Source organism: Glycine max, chromosome 5, assembly GCF_000004515.6.
Source record: "Glycine max cultivar Williams 82 chromosome 5, Glycine_max_v4.0, whole genome shotgun sequence".
NCBI lineage: Eukaryota > Viridiplantae > Streptophyta > Magnoliopsida > Fabales > Fabaceae > Glycine > Glycine max.
Genome location: NC_038241.2, coordinates 30,990,152 through 31,012,263, shown reverse-complemented (window position 1 = coordinate 31,012,263; position 22,112 = coordinate 30,990,152). Strand labels below are relative to the sequence as shown.

Sequence of the window (22,112 nt, the reverse complement as noted above, 5' to 3'; positions counted from 1 at the left end):
ATATGTTAGAGACCAAATAATAATATCAAAAAGAAAATTTAAAGAATCAGGGATAAAATAATAAATACAAAAAATTTGAATAACAGGTCAAAATTATCTACTATTACAGGTATTTTAAGTTGTTCGACATATATCTCCCACAGGTTAATTTATCCTAGCCAGAATCTTAAAAAAATGTGTATGATTATAGAATTTAAATTAGATTTACTTATCTCTACGCTATCTTCTAATTATAAATGCTAAAGCTTATAAAACATATAGGAAATATATATTCGGATTCCAAGCTTATAAAACATGTAGGAAATATATATTCTTATTCGCAACAAACTAACAAAAAAATCTTAATTAAGGACTATCTTCTAATTATAAATGCTGAACTTATAAAACATATAGGAAATATATATTTGTATTCGCGACAAACTCACGCAAAAATCTTAAGGTTTATAACTTAATGTTTAACGTTGGTAATAGGAGTTGTTTTTGTAATTAAGTCGAGTCTAGGAAAATCACTTAGTTCAAGAACATTTAAGTGTCAAGTGAGATCCGCCCTCTTGGTCAAACGCTAAGGCTTTTATAAGGATCTATTCTAATTGACCTATCCGATATTTTACGCTAAGGTTCATCATATATGATCTCATTTGTTGCCCCAAATTCCCAAGCGCGTATTTCAGGTAGTTACAACCACTTAGTGAATGAGGATTAAGTAGTGTATACAATGGGATGCCTTATAAAAGTAACATTGGTGGATGTCCGAGGTCAATAGTCATCAAAAGATCGATTAGAGACACCACCCAATGCCGATCGAGAGTATTGGGGGTACACAACTTTGTTGTCTCGAGTGCGTAGACACAAAGAGACTTAAGACAATAAAAAACCTATCAGTGTGCACCTTAGATTCGGGTTAACGAAACACATTGATCTAATAACTTTGACCAAGAGTGTCTCAAGGGATATACAATCCTGCAATCTAGAGTATGTAAGTAAAAAAAGACTTAGAATGGTAAGAAACCTATCGGTGTGCGATTGATTCTGTCGAGGAAGCACATAGATCTCTATATGCCGACTAATAATGCCTGGAGGCATACACAATCTAACAATCTTAAATACATAAACACAAGAGATTAACCACAGAAAATAGGCGTTCGCCAAACGAATGAGCAGACCGAAATGGACATTGTACCGCAACTGACCCAAAGCCTACGAAAAGACATTTAAAAGAACAACGCTGACGACCTCTAGGCTTATGATGACGTCATTTGATGTGCCTGCCACGTGGCAAAATACGAATGGTGAGGATTTTAATAAAATTGAAACAGCAGAGTGAAACGCTGCATATGGGAGAATGATAGCAACAAGAGCCCACCACAACATAAACCACAAACCACAGCATACACCAGACTAACCCGCACCCATACCAAACCAACATACCTGAATGATTACGTGTGAAGGGACCCAACAGTAATGCCTAATTCCGTTAGCATTGTTGCTTGTTAGGGGACAACTCCAAATCACAATCCAATTCTGTTACAACAAAATTGATATCATTATCAATATTAGACATTGAAAACACTATAAAAAAGAATGCAATGAATGAAATAAATAAGGAAGAATTATGAATTACCTTTTATTGTAGTTAGCATAACATAGTGCAGTCCTCTGTTCCTAACAAATTGGTTCGACCTGCCATCCATGGTTGCCTCCTATGGCTGCCTCTACCTGCCGGAACCCCTACCTTCAATCATACCCACTCACTACAGCCACCAAGCCACCCTAGACCGCCTTGAAGAGGCTGTATACCACCTCACCTTGAACCTATCCTCCATGACCACCCAAACTTTGGAGATGACCACCAAGACTCTAGAGATGATTGTCAAGCTTGACGTCATCCTTGACCGGCTATCCGCTCTCATACTCACTCCCTTTCCTCCCAACTCATCCCCAACAGATGCACCACCACCTGTGGAGACCTTAACAACACCCACCACATCTCCATCTTTTCCCAAACCACAACCAACAACAACACCCACGTTAGCTCCGCCTCCCTTGGCTGTTTCCCACCATCCCGAACTCAAAACAGTCGCACCAATGGCTCTGCTGTCGCTTTTGCGCTTTCATTCGACCAACCACCACATCCAGCTTAGTCGTCCGTTGCCTCCATCACTCCGCACCGCCCACTGTCATTACCGCCATGGCCATTGCCACGAAATCCCTTACGACAATGACACCATCCTACTCGGCGACGCTGTCGTCAAGCATCAGATTCATCCGCGCTTGATTTGGATTCTTTTTTCCGCCAAGACTTGGTTTTGCTCTATCTGTCATCAACGACGACGTTCGCCGCCACACCTGCCACCACATCCACCACCACCACCGAAGCCACCGCCTCCACCATCATCTCCGCCACCCGTCTTTAACGCCTTCCTTGATTGCTCCACGGTGTGGGTCACAAACCCAATCCTCTCCTTGGAAGTTCAGTTCTGTGGCACGAGTCACACACACTACTTATTCATTCAGACATTATTATTGTTAGGCCCAAACTAGCCCACAAACAGTAATTTCACTAACGTATCTTTTGTTTTCTAAACTCACCCTTGTTTCAGCTTGTTTTTATTGTCCAACCTTAAGGAGAAGGTTGGTTTTCCAGCGGCGGGTATTGATAGCAACAACAGCCCACCACAGCATACACCAGACCAACCCGCACCCATACCAAACCAACATACCTAAATGATTACGTGTGAAAGGACCCAGCAGTAGTGCCTAATTCTGTTAACATTGTTGCTTGTTAGGGGACAACTCCAAATCACAATCTAATTATGTTACAACAAAAATGATATCATTATTAGTATTAGACATTGTAAACACTATAAAAAAGAATGCAATGAATGAAATAAACAAGGATGAATTATGAATTACCTTTTATTGTAGTTAGCATAACATAGTGCAATCCTCTGTTCCTAACAGAGAACGTGTAGCCTCCCCACGCGCTCTCAGATGTGTCTATAAATACTCCAAAATTTAGGAAGTTCTTCACTCCTTCCAAACATTCAACAAATCTTGTGCCCTTCTTGAGATATCTTCTTCCTGTTGCGATGTGCAAGGCAATTTTCAGCTAGAGATTGCGGTGGTTACAACAGTGGTGGTGGAAAGCTTCTTTGTTACTACGGTGGTGTATTTAAATACTGAAATGATACTGGAAATTCTCCACTCTCTATATGTTATTTATGTGCAAGTATTAGAGTCTCATACAGTAGTCATACTTCTAAGTAGCAAACTAACAATTAAAACTTAATATTACGTATTATAAGATTTTATATCAAAGTATAAATATGTAGGGTATATCTGTAAAAAAAATGTAGGGTATGCGGAAATCAAATCTATACTAAGAGTTTAGTAATCAATGATTGTCAAGTGAAGAGAAAAATAGTAAAAAAAAACACAATCTAATTGAGTTGTCATTTTTTACGTAGTCTGAACTATAATTTGAAATTCATCCATGAATATTTATGGAGAAAATTTGTTACAAATTAAAGTTGATTAGTTTTTTTTAATTTTTTATTATCAAAAGGAGCTTACAGCCCCCAGAACATAAAAGTTAATAGTTTAATGAATATTTGTTACGTAAAATAAATATTGTTTTTCTCTATTTGCCTATTATTGGGAACAGGACATATAATAATTTAAATTCTCTTAATTATATATTTATAAAATAAGTTATTTTGATTTATTTTTAGCATATAAATATATTTTAAAATCAATTATTTTTAATTTAATTTACTTTTTTTAACAAATTTGATATATATTGATAAATAAAACATTTTCATAAAACTTGTATAAATACCATTTATCTAATTTACGAGCAAATAGCAAGTAACTACAAAGAAAAAGGATTATAAGTTTGACTTGATGGCGAAAGGAGATGAGAGAGAGGAGATGTCTTGGTTTTGAATCCAAGTTTTAAAAATTAGATCAGTTATTGATTGGGTTGGATATTAGGCTGAAGTGTCACTGATTGAACTGGTGAGTGAGTAGGTAAAAAGCAATAACTAATGTAATTAAATAACATAAAACATATATATATATATATATATATATATATATATATATATATATATATATATATATTAATTGTGTCATAAGTTTAATAATTAGTTATGATAATTTGGTAGTAAGTTAATTTATTAAATAATTTTTAGATTCTTGGTTTAATTATTGGGTGTACCGTATATTTTTGTGTTTATAAGAAAAAATAATTAACACCAGTTCAATCAAACCATTTCAGTGGTTAAATTGAATTGATTTAAGAATTGATCACGTCAAACTGTGTCAATGACATGACTGATCTAATAAGAGACTCAAACTGACTAGATCACCAATTTCTAATTTGACTAGTCAGACTAATTAGTTGAGTCAGATTTTTAAAACTATGGTTTCAATCTCCCACTAATAAAAAAATTAACAAAGTATAACATTTGTCAATAAAAATATTAAAAAATAAATTTCAACTAAAGTAACCAAAGTTATTACACTTGTCGCGTTGGAGGCGCTAAGGGGCCAAATGTGTGTTCTTCATCAAATAGTTCTAATACAATGTAATTTTGATCATTTTGTGTTTCTACGATGGTGATTTTGTAGGGTATCTACTATAAAATGGATAAATAGTCATTTAAATTTCTAAAAGTGTAAATCACTATAATTTTAGTTTCTAAAAGTATCAAAATTTTATAAAAGGTCTTTAAAAGTCTAATTAAGAAAATCAACAAAATACTACAATAATTTTTGTTGAGTTTCTTAAACCAATTAAACTATCTTTACACATGAATGACATGTTATATTCCAATTAATGTCATTTTAGTCTTTGATTGGATTGTCAGGTGACAAATCACTTTTTAAGTGATATTTTGTGAGTTTTTATGTCATTTATATGCATTTTCTTGGCAAAACTCACATTTGAACATTAGTTTTGTATTGCAAAAGTATAGTCACTTAATTGAGTGAAAGAGTTAGAAATTGCATGATTTTATAAAAATCTGAAGACTCTACACTTGATAATGATCGTGATACATTTATCACAGTTGTGGTAAATAACACAACCTTGGCAAAAGGATAACTACCCTCTAGAGCAGTGCCAACCATTTGACCACGACCGTGGTAAATTTTACTACGGTCAAGGTCAACCCATGAAGGCCATAGTCAATTCATGTCACTCTAGAGTTTTAGCATTTCAACTTTTCAACCACAGTCATGGTGGATTTCACCACAATCATGATGTGCCTTTTCAATCTGATATCTTTTATGAGGTTATAAATAAGTGTTGTATCTTGTATCTTAAGTACTTTTGATCATATTTACAAATTTTGAGAGAACCTTGAGGATTTTTGAAAGTTATGAAGCGTGGATAACACCGTGAGGACGGATCGTGATCATCATTCCTACCTTATTGGTATGTCTAAGCTAATTTCTTATAGACTTTCTAGTTTTGCTTTGATCATGAGTTGCTAGTCACCCTAGTTCGGGGGTTATGATGTAACTGCCCAATTGTATCCTTTTTCTTATTCTTAATGAAATTTCTCAGTGTTTTATGTTAATTAATTATCTTTTTTTTTATTTTTATTGTTTAATTCAGAACTGATCAATCCTATGCTTAATCGAATGTACTGTGGTGATCATCTGCGTATGTTGGATAGACCTAAGTAATTACACCAAATTACATGATCAAATTGTTTGCATAATCTTCGATAAATTAATTAATCTTTAATTGATCACCACTTGTTTTGATTATAATCCTTGATTTGGAACAATATCTCTATGATCATTGGAGTATTAGTTCAAGACAAGAGCATCATTAGACCTTGATATCATATGCTTTTGATTGATTTTGAGAATCAGTAATTAACCGTGGTAGGAATTTCATAGGAACTTTGATTGGGGGAAAATCAGTACTAGTGAATCATAATCTTCGATCGATTTTAATATCATTCAAATATCTCTTTTGCGTATTTTACTTGTTTTCTTTTAAAACCAAAACTATAAAAATACTTCAATTCCTTTTTTGATTAATTCAACTGTTTAGTTTAATAATTTTGACTAATTGGAAACACAATTGGTCCTTAGGGTTCGATATTTAGACTTTTGATTCACTATTATGACTGCGTAGGATACATTTATCCTTGTGTGAATATTATTTTTACGCATTATACCACGTATACACTTTCTCTTGTTAAGTATGCATTGAATTGCACATGTGTATCATTAACTATCACATAAATATCATGTCGGGTAGGCACAAACTTAAAATTAAATACAATGAAAGTATTTTAATGATAAGACTAAAATGAAGGATCTTTTTGAAATTTTTATACTTTGAAGTACTTAGGTAGTGTTTGGTTCAAAAGGTTGGATATTTGCCGCATATGAAATGCAGCTGCAAGATTTGCAAGATTTGAAAAAAAAACATAGGAACCACATAGATGCTTTAACTTTCATCTCAAATTGTGAAGAAAGGAAGTGAAGGTGAGAAGTTGAAGACATCACACTACATTGTTTGCTGTATTGCCAAAATTGTCCCTCTCACTCGTGTGGTCTTGTGGCCCCCATTATTTACATTTTTATAATTTTATCATTTGTATCTTTTAGTTCCTATAGTTTTAAAATGATTTTTTAGTCTTTATAGTTTATATTTTAATTTTTTTTTAGTTTTTATAATTTAAAAATTATTTTTTTAATCCTTATAATTTACATTTTAATTCTCTTTTAGTCTTTATATTTAAAATTGATTCCCTATACTTTTCATTCTTTTCTATCAAATACACTTAAATAAGAAGAAATTACACTTTCCGAATTTGAAAAAAAAAATTGTAAAGGAGAGGTTAAACCGAAGTTTCTCTCAGAAACTGATAGCATTGCCTATTATTTATAGGAATGAATCTACCATGTCACCACCTTTTAACCGCATCTAAAATTAACCCTCTCGGGGGTTTAAAAACCCAAACCCACGAGACTTGACATTTATTTGTCGTCAATTGCAGATTTGTACATTGAGTATTTAGACTTCAGAGGTGGCAGGGATGGCAGGAGAATTAATGACCTGTTCGAAAAATCTAACTTGCAACTTTGACCAGATCTAATCTTTTCTAAATATCATATGGAAAGATACACTATCATACAAGAGCCAAAAAAAATTCATTTTTAAGTGTATTTTATTTTAAGAATCATGTTCTCATAAATATTATACTTGGAAATGCTATTTTTATAAACATGTTTGACTGATAGTATTTAGTAAGTTAAAAAATAAAATAAATTTAATTAAAAATTAAAATATAAAGGTGAAAGTAGAAACATAAAATAAAGAAGAGAAAATATGTAGTTACCAATTAGGTTTTTTTTTCCAAACTATATCTTCTCTCTCTTATCTTTTCTCAAAATATACTATTTTTTCAAAAAATTCTCAAACTACATCACTTTGATGCAAATATAAGGAATCAATTTTTTTCAAAATTATTAAAATAATATAAATATTATTATATAAATATATTTTTAATTGGTTTTAAAAATAATTTTTTATTAAAATAATTTTTATAATTTTTTCTTTCTTATACAATAGACATAAAATTTAAAAGTGTGGTAACTGAGATGATAGTCAGTATAAATATTATATTATATAAATACATTTTTAGTTGGTTTTAAAAATAATTTTTATAAATTTTTTAAGAGATATATACAGATAAAGAAAAATATAAAAATTAGAGAAAATTATAGTATAGTTTGTTAGTTACGATGTATGTATTTTTTTTTTTTGTTAAATTTATGTGTGGTTGATGTTTTTGTTTTGTTATGTTCGTTAATTAAAAAAAATGAGAAAATTAGTTAGTAGTATTAAAATAAATTAAAAAATATAATGAAAAAATAATTGATATATCTTTTTTAAGACATAAAATTTAAGAGCGTGGTAACTAAGATGATAGTAGATATTATACAAAAATTAAAAATTATTTTAATAATATAATTAAAAATTATAAAAAAGTATTTTAATAAAAGTATTTTTAAAACCAATTAAAAAATATTTATATAATATAATATTTATATTATTTTAATAATTTTTAAAAAATAATGTACGATTCATTAGATTTGTATCAAAGTAATGCAATTTGAGAATTTTTTGAAAAAATAGTATATTTTGTAAAAAGATAGGAGAGAGAAGGTGTAGTTTGAAAAAAAAAAACTTACCAATTACCATGAAAATAGGAAGACAAATATGAATAACTTAGTCGATACTGGTTGTTTGAAGGTTTATTTTTTTCTTATTTTTTTTATTTTTTTTCTGAAATTATTTTTTTTAAATTTCTAAGATTTAAAAAATATATTATTAGGAAGAAAGTATTTTAAGATGATATCGTATTTTTAGTTTTCTTAAAAAATAAAACTAAAAATCTTAATTTGTTATTTTCAGTTTTGAGCTTGTTTTTGAAATTATTTTAAAAAAAAAATATTTTTTAAATTTTAAACAGATATATATATATATATATATATATATATATATATATATATATATTATTTTCTATTTGTTAAAAAAAATTAAAAACACTCAAATCAAAGCTCCTATATTCCTGAAAATTAAACAAAGGAGTATTTGTCTGCATTATTGTAATTTGCTTTGTATTTCTTTTTAACCCTTTTGGGGACAAGACAAGATGGAGGGCAGTGAGAAAATTGTGTATTTGTGTGTGCGGCAAGAAAGAGAATATATGAAGGTTGAAAATTTGGCCGACCTTGGAGTGGACCCCACACCCTCTCCCCACGGCCAGGGGTAAGAAACTCAATAACCATTAACCAATGCCAATACAAAACAATACTAGAATACAATTAGGATCGTTCGTTGTTGGGTTTATAGGAAGGAAGGAACTAACTATGTTATGTTATGAAGTGAATCCTCGAAACAAAAACAGCTGTAATAATCAAACAAACAAACAAACAGTGTCAGCAATAAAACAAAGGAGACTCAGAAACGGCAAAAGTCAATAAGGGCAACCTATGCCTTTTGGCCCCCATTCATTCATTCATTCCAAGTTTCCAACACAACACAAAGACTTTCTCAAACAAAACCAGACGGTTATCTAGTCTTCCAATCTTCCCCCTATTCCCTGTTCCTATTCCTATTTTATCAATCAATAACATAAATAACACTTCTTCTTGCCTTTTAATATATTTTTCTCTCTTCCCCTCTTGTTTCACCTTTCAACACTTAATTAGAGACGACCCACTTTCCTTGCAGATCTTTTTCCAGGGAAAAGTTTGGATGGTAAGAGAATTTTTGGATTACCATATTGGGAATCCCCCCCCCTGTCTTTTTTTTTTTTCAGGGGTGATTGAATTGCTTGTTTTTTCTTTTTTTTTGATCGGCCTTTTTTGGAATTTATTTTTTTTGGGAAGTTTTGGACTTTCTCTCACGCTGATTTTTATTTTTATTTTTTTGCAGTTTTGTGGTAAGAGTTAGATGTTGAGTGATAGACGGAAAGGTTGAGGTGGAGCTGGATTATATGGATAGTCTTTGTTGCTTCAGCTCTGTCAGTCAGGTGAGGAATTCTTTCCCTTTGTAATATTTTTTCTTCTTCCTTTTTGCTCCTCTTTTTGTATTGGAAATAATCAATCTCCATGTAATGATGTCATGTGCTGAATGGCTGTTTGAGATTTGAAAATTAAGTTCTGGTGCTGTGCTAGTGAATTGACTTGGTTTGGGACTTTTCCAAATTTTATTTTCCTAATCTTACTTGATGAAAAATGTTATGTATATTGATTATTTCTATGTATTAACAGTTGTCAACTACCAACTCTCCTATAAGCTTAAGCTTTTGAGTAGAGGCATAACAATGGTTTTGTGCACGTGCCTTCTTTTTCTCATACTGCCATTTAATTATAAAGAACAGTGGGGTCATGAAGGATTTTCCTACAATACGAGGATCTTCTTACCTTGTTTTTGGATGTACTTAACAAGTATATCTAGGAGCTGGTGACTCAATGATTGCTTTCTGAATATGATATAGTCCTAGTGAGAGAGTCAAGAGAGAAAATAAAAATTGTGGAGAGAAGCTCTCAAATCACATGATTTTCGATTGAGCAAAAGAATGATTGTATGGAATGCAAATTCAGCAGGACGTGTGCGAGCATTGGCTTGGATGTGGAAATTGGCAATCATACTTTACTAAAAGGTTATGTGGTTTTGGTATCTATTATTTAACATGCAACTTAACTGAGAAATTGGAGATGTAAATCATGGAATTTAGATAGAGTGGATGAAATGGATAAATGCCTTTCTTATTTGTGATCAAAAGGTGCTCATCAGGTTTAAAGGGAGATTTTGCTAAATAGCTATAAGACCAACTATGTTTTATGTTATGGAATGTTGGGTGGTGAAGTGCCAACCAGAACATAAGTATTGCAGAAATGAGAATTGGAGGATGGATGTACTTGCTAGATAAGATAGGAATAATATGGATATTATAGAAGAAAGCAGGAATACCACTTATTGAGGAAAATACGACACAATCTTGCCTGACATGATTTGCCCATGTGTGGAGGAAAACAATTGAAGCCCCTGTAAGAGGTATTGATTAGATGGAGGATAAACGAATAATGAGGGTAGTGAAAGACCAAGGAAAACTCCAAGAGAAAACATTGAAAAAATCTATATCTAACTATAGGTCTTTCTCATAATTTGGTTTTAAACAGAATACATTGGTATTGATTGCTTCAGGTAATCGACTTCTTCCAGTGGAAAAAAGACCTTTTGTTGTTGTTGGATATATAATAGAGGTTGCACAGATTATACTCTTGACCACTACTTATTCTGAGGGAGATCATCTTCTGTTTCTCTCAAAAGATTGAACCAGTGGATGGTTGATCCTTCCATATAATTTAGCCAATATGATCTTCACTTCTTTTGAAGTATTTTTCCCTTCAGAGTATGTTTCTGGCTTTCTGCCTTGGTGATCCATTCCTCAGGATCTTCCCCATTAAAGGTGTGCAGTTCCACTTTCTTAACTGCCATACAATACTTATCCAAACCTTGGAAATTTGAATCCGACCCCTGGTTAGAAGAATTCCTTCTTTTATGATTGGAATTCTCATTTTACTCCATTGTTCTCTTCCCAAACAGCCTTGCAGAGGTACTGCAAAATGATGGCTGGAATAATGTTTTGTCAGAAGAGCAGTAGATGGTTGGCATGATGATAGAATCATCTGGAAGAGGACATGATTAATGACGTAAGAATAGAGCTAGTAAATTGAGACAAACTGCTAAAGAAGTACCAACCAATTTAGGAATAAGAACCAAGTAGCTATAATATAGCCTAATGGACAGAAATAAGCCAAAGAAGGCAAAAGCGGATAAACCTAAATGCAGGAAAAAGAGAGAGAAATAAAGCTAAACACAGGAAAAAAAACAACACCAAATGCAGGAATAAGACCCAAACAAGTCCATTACAAGGGGGAGAAGTGCAACCCATTGGATAATACAAATGTTATCAAACAATAGGAGTGCCAGATACTTTAGACTCAGCAGCAGATATAGTGATGGAATCAGATTATCAGAGATGATGCCATGTCAATCTCCTAAAAGCTTAAGCTATTAAGTGAAGGCCTAAAAATGAATTTTTATTTTTATTTTTATTTTTTAACAATGGTTATCAGTTAACCTGAAAACAAGTTGGTTCAAGTCAACCTAGTGAGTATGAAATCATTGATTTTGTTTCTGACTTTGTCTTAGTGATATCTTCCAACTTATATTCTCTTTTGGTAGTCACAGATGTAAAGTTTTTCTTTTCTTTAATATATATTACTGAAATATGTTAAACTAGGCAAGACCAATATATTCTCTGTTATTGTATTTTAAATTCTCTATCTTTAGGTGGTCGGAGGGCGTTCTTCATGTAACTCTGGCAAAGGCAAGAGCAGTCAGTCCTCAGTCAAGTATGGCTATAGCCTAGTTAAAGGGAAAGCAAACCATCCGATGGAGGACTACCACGTAGCAAAATTTGTGCAGTTCAAAGGGCGAGAGCTTGGGCTTTTTGCTATATATGATGGACACCTGGGTGACAGTGTACCAGCCTATTTACAAAAGCATCTGTTTTCTAACATCTTGAAGGACGTGAGTTGTTGAATGAAACTAAAGATATGCATTTATTACCTTGATCTCATCTGATTTATCTGGAAAAGGGTTTTTCTTCCGTTCTATCTTATATTGCATATAGCATGACAATTTTGTTTCCATACTTTTTTGGCAATATCAACCATATAAAAGTACAAGTCATTTTAGTTTTAATATCTTGAAGAGGTTGGTAAGATCTCTGTCCTTGCAAAAGAACTTTGAAAGGATGTGTAATGGTAAATTTGGCTTATTATACTTGTTATGATGCCTTTCGCTGTAATTATGTTTATGATTGTGAAGTTGTCATTCATTACATAGGAGGACTTCTGGAATGATCCATTCATGTCCATTTCTAATGCGTATGAGACAACAGATCAGGCAATTCTTTCTCACAGTCCTGATTTGGGGCGAGGAGGATCAACTGCAGTGACTGCAATTCTCATAAATAATCAGAAATTATGGGTAGCCAATGTTGGAGATTCACGAGCTGTTGTGTCGAGGGGAGGGGTGGCTGGACAGATGACAACTGATCATGAACCCAATACTGAGCGGGGAAGCATTGAGACCAGAGGTGGCTTTGTCTCAAACATGCCAGGTTCTTCAATTAATCCTGTTGCTTTAGATGTTACAATGCTGATTTATCTTTTCATACTATGGGATTTCATTCATATCGTGTGATGGGGAATAGTATGCATGGTTTTATGCGTCTCATAATCTAATTTGCATTTTTAAATTACAACATGTGACTTGATCCATCATGCTTTATATAGTACCACCATTCCAATTAAAAAGATGATTGGATCATATGTGATAGCTGAAAAATTGACTTCTCATCAGATGGTTATGGGTAATTGATGCTAAGTTGTTAACTTCACAACACTCAGAATAAATTCTAGATAGATTTCTGTTATTTATTCAGCATACTGATATTTATATAAGGACTAGTTTTTGAGATCGTAATTTTACCTTAAATTTCCATTATTTCCAAAGCTACAATAACTACTGTTATCATTTCCAGCACTTCCCCTCAAGCTAGGGCTTACAAATCATATTCACCAAGCTTGTTACAATTACAAACATGGTGAATTTGAGTGTCCCAAAGAGACTATTTGAATATATTTGCCAGTTGATCATTGGAGCCAACAAATGTGTTGGATCAAGTGGCCTCGGAATAATTAAGAAAGGGGGGTTGAATTAATTATTAATGTGTCTTGACTAATTAAAAATTATCCTTCTTAATATTACTAGATTCAATTAGACTTTACTACTAAGTTATAAGAAAGTAAAGAATAGAAACAATAACTTAGACAAAAGTAAAGTGTAAATAAAAAGTACACAGCGGAAAAGTAAAGAGTGTAGGGAAGAAGAAAATAAACACAAGTTTTTATACTGGTTCGGCAACAACCTGTGCCTACATCCAATCCCCAAGCAACCACCTGTTCTTGAGATTTTCAATAACCTTGTAAAATCCTTTACAAGCAAAGATCCACTAGGGATGTACCCTCCCTTGTTCTCTTTGAACAACCAAGTGGATGTACCCTCCACTTGAACTGATCCACAAGAAATGTACCCTCTCTTGTTCTCAGTATTACTACCCAAGTAGATGTACACTCTACTTGTACCACAAAGGATGTATCCTCCAATGTGTTAAGACAAAGAATTCTTAGGCGGTTAGTCCCTTGAATCTTTGTAAGGGAAAACAAAAGATATCTCAGGCGGTTAGTCCTTTGAAATCTTTTGTTTAAAGGGAATGAGAAGAATCAAAAGAATTCTCAGACGGTTAGTCCTTTGAATCTTTTGGCAAGAGGGAGAAGGAAAAAACAAAAGAATTCTCAAGCGGTTAGTTCTTTGAATTCTTCTGGCAAGAGAGAGAAAGAATGAAGAAGAAGAATAGCACAAGTTTTTGGCCAATGAACTTTTCTTGAATAAAGAAAGTATTGAACAAAAACTCTTAGAAGAATGCTTTGAATGAATGAAAGAAATCTGAAAGTTCTTTTTGTAAAATTTATGCCATGGTCACATATTTATAGCCATTTGATGGCTCTTGAAAAAACAAGTTAAAAGTTGTGACTCTTCGCAATTTCTTCAAAACTAGTCACTTTTTAAAAGTTGTGACTCTTTTGAAAATTAGTCACTTAAAGGTTTTGACTTTTGAAAAAATCTTCAAAAATAAGTCACTTTAAGAATTGTGGCTTTTGATAATTTCTTTTTCAAAATAAGTCACTTGTAATCGATTACACATCAACAGATGTGACTCTTCATGTTTAAATTTGAAAATCAAAATGTTTAGAAATACTAGTAATCGATTACACAAGTTTGAAATGATTTGAAAATGTTTTATCATAAGTTGTAACTCTTGAAATTTGAAATCTAACGTTTTAAAACATTGGTAATCGATTACATGATTATGGTAATCGATTACTGCTTTGTAAATCAGTTTGAAAAGAATGTTGACTATTGATAATTGATTACTGCCTTACCAGAGAGTAAAACTCTTTGGTAAAAGATTTTTCATTTTGAAAAATTCTCTTAATCAAAATTGTGCTATTCAATATTTTGAAAAAATCTTTTTATACTTATCTTAATGGTTCTTGCATATCTTGAGTCTTCTCTTAAAACTTCACTTGAATCTTGATTCTTGATTGAACGACTCTTTAATTCTTGAAACTTGTTTGACTCTTGATTCTTGACTTGAGTCTTTGACATCATCAAAATAAACTTGGAAAGCTTTGCTTCCACAAAATGCGGTGATAATTTTTTTGCGGAAGAAGTTTTTCTCACACTAAATGACAATTTATTTCCACATGCTCATGCTTAGTCTCTTCATGGAAAAATGGATTAGATGCTATGTGCGAAGCTGCTTGGTTATTACATTACAACACAACTTCATTTGTTGAATGTTCCCTGAATTTTAATTTTTGAAGTAATTGTGTTATCCAAAGAAGCTCACTGGTAGCTATGGCCATAGCTTACCTTAAACACTTGATCAAATAGTATTAATGTGTCAAATTACATTGATTAGTGTTAATGTGTCAAATTTTACACCAAGTACATAGCTTACCTTAAACACAAGAATCATTTGATCACATAAGAATTACATCCTATAAGATATTATTGATTAGTATTAATGTGCCAAATTTTACACCAAGGTCAATTGATCACACAATTCAATATATAAATGTGAAAAGTACTGTGATTCCTTTTTTCTTTTAATGCTTTCTATTATGTACTAATTTTTTCATTTGTGGGTTATATCAGGAGATGTTGCAAGAGTGAATGGGCAGCTTGCAGTTTCTCGTGCCTTCGGAGACAGAAACCTCAAAACACACTTACGATCTGATCCTGACATTCAGTATACTGACATTACCCCAGATGTTGAGCTTTTGATACTTGCTAGTGATGGTCTATGGAAGGTTTTGATTATTCTCTTTTTGTCTATTTTTTCTTGAAGGCAAAACTGCACTTTTCATTCCTTAACTTTACTGTAGATTTTTTTATGTCCTACAACTAATCTTATTTCATATTTATTCCAAAATTTTTCTCTGATCCAAAAGTTTGTCCCCAGTCTCAACTAACTTCATTCCAAAGTGCTAATAGTGGCATCCTATATACGGACAAGTGCACCATTGGCACTACATCATCTAGTATTTCATTTCATTATCATCCTAAATGTTTTCTCCAGGAGAAGGGCTAATGATATAATTTTCCAAATACACTATTATTGGTTAAAATTTATTAAAAGCCACTAAATTATGTGGGTCTGGCTCCTAGTTTAATGAGCCTTATACAGGATTTTGTAGTTTCTAATAATTTCTGTCAATAATTGAAAATGTGTGAAAAAGAGTGTTGGAGTTTGTGCTACTAACACGTCTGTTTTCCCCAAATACTAATCTAAAAGGGGTGCGCTGTGAATTGTGCACTTGTGCTCGTATTTGATGCCATACTTGCAAGTTCCATTAGCATTTCCAGCGGGGTTAATGATTGGAATGGGCGTCAAAAAGATTAAGGCCTTGTTTGGATAAACTTTTTCACAAACACTTGTTTGAGAAGAAAATAAGAGAAAAATGAAATAAACTTCTCTTGTAAGGTAAAATTAACTTATGCATAAGTTAAAATAAGCTTTTTTGAAAAAGCTAACTAAGAGAGCTTTTACAAATTAGCTTATGCAGAAGCTAATTTTAGCTTAAGGGAGAAACTTGCTTATTTCATCTTACCTTATTTTTTTTCTCATATAATTGTCAATGGAGAAGTTTATCCGATCACAACCTAAGACCAAGAATGAAAAAAAATGATAATGTCAATTTGAATCAGTTATTTTAGGTGCTGTATGTGTTCTCCAATCAGAATTACAGTTCAACTTCGGCGATCCACAAAAAGTTTGCATTAAATAGCACAAGCATGCGTTAAACAACACCTAAGGAACTGTATCTAAGTTTCGTCCATCAGGGAATTGGGCCAGTAAAACAGCATTCTTTATGTAAATAACTATTTCATGCGCTCACAAATTTTCATTTATTCCAGGTAATGGCAAACCAAGAAGCTGTTGATATTGCAAGAAAGATAAAGGATCCACAAAAGGCAGCGAAACAACTAGCCACTGAGGCATTGAACAGAGACAGTAAGGATGATATTTCCTGCATTGTAGTTCGTTTCAAGGGTTGAAAAAAGGGAACACACATACTCTCTAAATTCAGGGTATATATATTCTACATATCAAGATGCAATTCCATGCTCATGAAATCCATTATCAATTTGGAATTTCCTGCAAAAATAGGTTTTGCCCCATCCCTTCATATGTAAAAATATAAAATTTAAGTTCTCGAATTTAGGTCGTGCTGTTTAGCTGTTTAGTATTTCTTGATTCTTCGTTGTGTAGAATCACACCATAATTTTTCTTTGTAATATGCATTGTTATGTTGTGGAGCAGTGTGAAGAAGATGGCAGCAGTTTATACATTGAACATGGAATTTGTGCATTTGTTTTAAACTGAGTGTATGGTATAGTTGAAATGACCCTAGCTTGAGTTGCTTGATCTCTGGCTACAATTCAATCGAGTATAGCAATTGATTGAGACATGAAACTGTTTAATGTTTCCAGTTTCCATTTTTTTCCTCCTCTTTTTTGAGGGGTATATTTGAAAGCTCAATCAATTCAATTGTTCAAGTATTCAGCTACTTGAATTAAATCTAGATGATATGAACGTTACTTCTTGAGGTGTTTGCTGGGAAAAATCGTGGCTGGTACGTTTTATTTCTTATATTTACAAATGGAAGACGAACTATTGATTATTTTTTAAGTGAAAATAGCGCTTCTTGTATACTAATGATGCGTGAGTGTCGATTTCATTTTATAATTTAGAAATTGGTATATTTTTTTTAACTAATTAGAGATCTTCGTTGGTATGATTTTTTGAAGGAAGTGAAGTTAACAAACTTATGATCAGAATCGACAAGGGGAGATGAATGAAGAGATTTTGATTTTACATTGTTTGATTAAGAAAAGTGAGAGGAATGAAAATAACCCTTTACTTGTTTAGTTCATAAAAGGAAGAAGGGATTTTAAAATTAATTTATTTTTGTACTTAGAAATATTTTAATTAACATTTATAAGACTATTTATTACTTGATGTGTATTTTTTTGTTTTTGATGTTATTCTAACTTCCCTAGTTAGTAGTTAGTTATAATTAGTTGTTTATTTGGTTGGTGTTGACAACTTTGTGATAGGTAGTTATTGTTAGTTGCTTGATCTATTAGTATAGATAGCTTTGTGACAGCTATATCAACTAATTCTAGTTAATGGATAGTTATGATAGTTGGTTGCTATCCAGATATATAATCACCTTGGATTGAATAATAATATTTTCTCAATCTGGATTTTCCTTTTTTCTCTCTCATTCTAATATGGTATGCAGAGCTTAGGTTGAACCCTAGCTTTCTTTCATGGCTTTTGCATCTGTTCAAAATTCTCCTCCATTGTTGTCTTTGCCAGCAAGTGCTTTGAAATCATTTGTGCACTCAATTTCTCAAAAATGGCATGGGAAAAACTATCTTCTTTGGCTCCAACAAGTGGAACCTGTGATCAAGAGTCATCTTCTTCATCATTATCTTGTTAATCCGATCATTCCATAGAAATATGTGTCACTTGAAGATCACGATACTGACACTGTCATTGATGTGTTTCGTGCTTGGAAAGAACAAGATCACTTCCTTCTTGCGTGGCTTCAGTCTACTATTTTTAGTGACATATTGGTTACAAATCCTCATGGCAGCTATGGGACAGGATTCAATCACACTTTCAATTGCTTACTCGAGCTCGTGTTTGACAACTTAACAATGAGTTTTGATCTCTTTCTCTCTTGATAATTGGTCCATTACGAATTATCTCCTTTATGTTCAGAATCTTGTTAACGAGCTCACCTTTATTGGTGAATCGATGCCGACATTTGAACATCTAAATCCGATTCTTGATGGCTTTCCTAATGAGTATGATTCTTCTATTTTTGTTATCAATACTGGATTTGATCCCCTTTCGATTAATGAAGTTGGGACAATTCTGTTAGAGCATGAAGCACACATCAAATGATCAAGAAAAAGAGCCTTAGGTTCAATTAATCTCACTGAAGGTCTCTCTGGCAGTTCCTCTTAGTAGAATGCTTTTGATCCCAATTTTGCACCTGTTATGAACCCTAATTCTCAGGGTCAAGTCAATCTGACTACTCAATCCTCCTCTAGTGAAAATTCCTCTAATGATTATGGTGGAACCCATTTTTTTAATGGTTGTGGTGGTCGAAACTCCGGTCGTGGAGGGGTTGGTCGAGGTAGATTTGCCGATGTGCAATGTCAAATCTGTTATAAGTTTGGTCATGTTACATCATTCTGTTATCATAGATTAAAAGAGAATTATGTTCCTACTCTTCCTCCAACAACTTCACTTGCTCCTGCTTTTGCTCAAACTGCTTCCACACAATTTGTTCAGTGGACCTCTATTATACCTGCACAACAAGTTCAATATGCACAACCTGTTCAATACATCATTCCATCTTTACATGGAAATGCTCAACCATATATTGTTGTTGTTCAACATCAGTTAGCTGATATTCAACCACCTCTACAGACCAATCACCAAGTTTCTCAACAACAAGCTAATCCTCAAGTTTATCTCACGAGTTCTTCTGTTCCTTCTCAAAATTGGTATCCTGATTCTAGTGCTTCTCACCATGTGACTAATATGTCATAAATATTCATCAAGTGACTCCTTTTTAGGGGCCTGATCAGATTAGTATTGGAAGTTGTCAGTGCCTAAACATCAATTCCTCATGTTTTTCAACCTTTTCTTCACCTATTACTCCTAAACTTTCCTTTGTCCTAAATAACTTATTATTTGTTCCTTCCATTACTAAAAATCTTATACGTGTTAGTCAGTTATGCAAAGTTAATGATGTTTTTTTTTTAATTTCACTCATCTTTTTGTCTTGTTAAATCATAGGATTCTAAACAAGTTCTACTCAAGGGAGTTATGGGAAAAAATGGTCTCTATCAGTTCCCTCAATTGCTTGCTTTTGTGTCTCGATCCAAGAGTTTTTCAAATGTTTTTGATTTTGTTTCTTCCAATAAAAATGTTCTAAATAGCCCAATTGTTAATACAATCACTTGTAATTATGTTTCTTTTGCTACTTGGCATTCTAGGCTTGGTCACTTTAGTGCTAATGCTATGAAAATTGTTTTTTTGGCTTTGTAATATTCCAAATATCAATAAAAATCCTATAGGTTTTTTTAGTTGTCGTTTTATTGGCAAGTCTCCTCACCTTCCTTTCGTTTCTTCTAACACTGTCTATGCTAAACCTTTTTATCTTGTTTTTATTGATTTTGATTTGTGGGGCCCTGCACCATTTCCTTCACCATCTGGTTACAAGTATCATGTTACTTTTGTTAATACCAGATTTACTTGATTTTATTTGCTTAAGAACAAATCTGACACCTTGGAAACTTTTAAACTCTTTAAATCTATGGCTTTAAACAAGTTTAATTATTCTATTAAGGCTATTCAGTATGATTGGGGAAGGGAGTTTAGACCTTTTACCAAGTTCTTAAGTGATCATGGAATTCAACACAAACTTATTTATCCCCATACTACTGAGCGCAAGCACATGGATATTATTGTACTGGGTCTCACATTGCTTTCTCGAGCTAAGCTACCTCTCCACTATTGGGATCATGCCTTTGTTTCCAACATCTATTTAATCAATAGACTTCCTTCCTCAGCCATTAATCATGAAGTTCCATATCAAAAGCTGTCCCTCATTCTTAAGAGCATTTGGTTTTTCTTGTTTCCCTCTTCTCAGACCTTAAAATAAGCACAAACTTCAATTTAGGTCACAAGAATGTGTCTTTTTGGGCTATTCTCCTTCTCACAAAGGCTACAAGTGCCTTGTTATTGATGGAAGACTACACATATCCAAAAATGTCATTTTTAATGAGCTAAGTTTCCCTTACCCAACTTTATTTCCTAAACCGTCCTTAATCACCTTTGATGTTCCTGATAGTACACCTACCCTTACTATTTTGTCCAATAATCAACCTTCTCTTGCATCCAATCCTACAACACAACCTTCCATCCCAAATCACACCTCTGTTTCATCTAGTTCATCTCAACATTTGCTATCCTCCTTAATTGTTCCTTCTGAACAAAATGATTCTTTATCTATCCAACCTAATACCATCCTAAATACCGATAAGGATTCTCCTGTTATACCTTCTTCCATTGACCTTGCTTTAGAAAGACCTCTCAATACTTACCCAATATGCATTCTTGCTAAATTTGGGATTGTTAAACCTAGAATAAATCTTACCCTTCTCAGTGCTCATCTTGAGCCAAAACTATCAAAGCTGCCTTGACAGATCCTTCTTGGCAAACAACTATGTAAGCAGAATATGACGCTCTTATTAAAAATGGAACATGGACTTTAGTTGATCTTCCATCATCTAGAACTGCTATTGGTTGCAAGTGGGTTTTTAGGGTGAAAGAAAATCCATATGGCTCTATCAATAAGTACAAAGCTAGGCTGGTTGCAAAATGGTTTCATCAGCAGTTAGGATTTGATTACAAAGAGACCGTTTCTCCTATAATCAAACCTGTAACTATTAGACTCATTCTCTCTCTTGCCATTTCTCACAAATGGCCTCTTCAACAATTAGATGTCAACAATGCCTTTCTCAATGGTATCCTTGAAGAATAAGTGTATATGTCTCAACCTCTTGACTTTGTTTCCTCAAACAAACATCATGTGTGCAGATTACACAAAGCAATCTATGGCCTAAAGTAGGCACCCAAAGCCTGGTTTGATAAACTCAAGGCTACTCTTCTTAGCCTTAAATTTTCTTCATGCAAATGTGGTCCATCACTCTTTGTATATTCTGAAAAAGGGTTTGTTATCCTCATCTTGCTCTATGTAGATGACATTATTGTTACTGGTAACAACATCAAGTTAATTCACTCCCTTATATCTTAATTGAATTTTGTGTTTTCTCTCCAAGACCTGGGTGACTTAGATTATTTGTTTGGAATTGAAGTTCAAAAACAAAAAGATAGATCACTCATTCTCAATCAGTCTAAGTACATTAAAGATCTCTTGGCTAAGACTTTCTTCCAACCCCTCTTGAGCTTGCGGGGGAGTATAAGAGTATTCATTATTCGATGTGTATTTTTTTTGTTTGGCCATTATTCTAACTTCTCTAGTTAGTAGTTCGTTAGTTATAGTTAGTTGTTTAATCTGTTAGTGTTGACAATTTTGTGATAGTTAGTTAGTTATTGTTAGTTGTTTAGTCTGTTTGTGCCGATAGCTATAGCAACTAACTCTAGTTAGTTGATAGTTATGGTAGTTAGTTGTTATCCAACTATATAATTACCTTTGTAATATGTTGTTAGTTGGATTGAATAATATCATTCTCTCAATCTTAATTTTCCTCTCTCTTC

General features: G+C 32.9%; 1 protein-coding gene across 1 annotated transcript; it reads left to right on the top strand.

The window, feature by feature from the left end:
- The first annotated feature begins 8,839 nt into the window (after positions 1–8,839).
- On the top strand, positions 8,840–17,099 carry LOC100801722 (probable protein phosphatase 2C 9). The gene is made up of 6 exons (XM_003524685.5): positions 8,840–9,295; positions 9,473–9,569; positions 11,900–12,139; positions 12,458–12,734; positions 15,398–15,552; positions 16,661–17,099. The coding sequence occupies exons 2-6, from the start codon at positions 9,534–9,536 to the stop codon at positions 16,799–16,801; spliced, it is 849 nt and encodes a 282-aa protein (XP_003524733.1). The 5' UTR covers positions 8,840–9,295; positions 9,473–9,533; the 3' UTR covers positions 16,802–17,099.
- Positions 17,100–22,112: the final 5,013 nt, after the last annotated feature.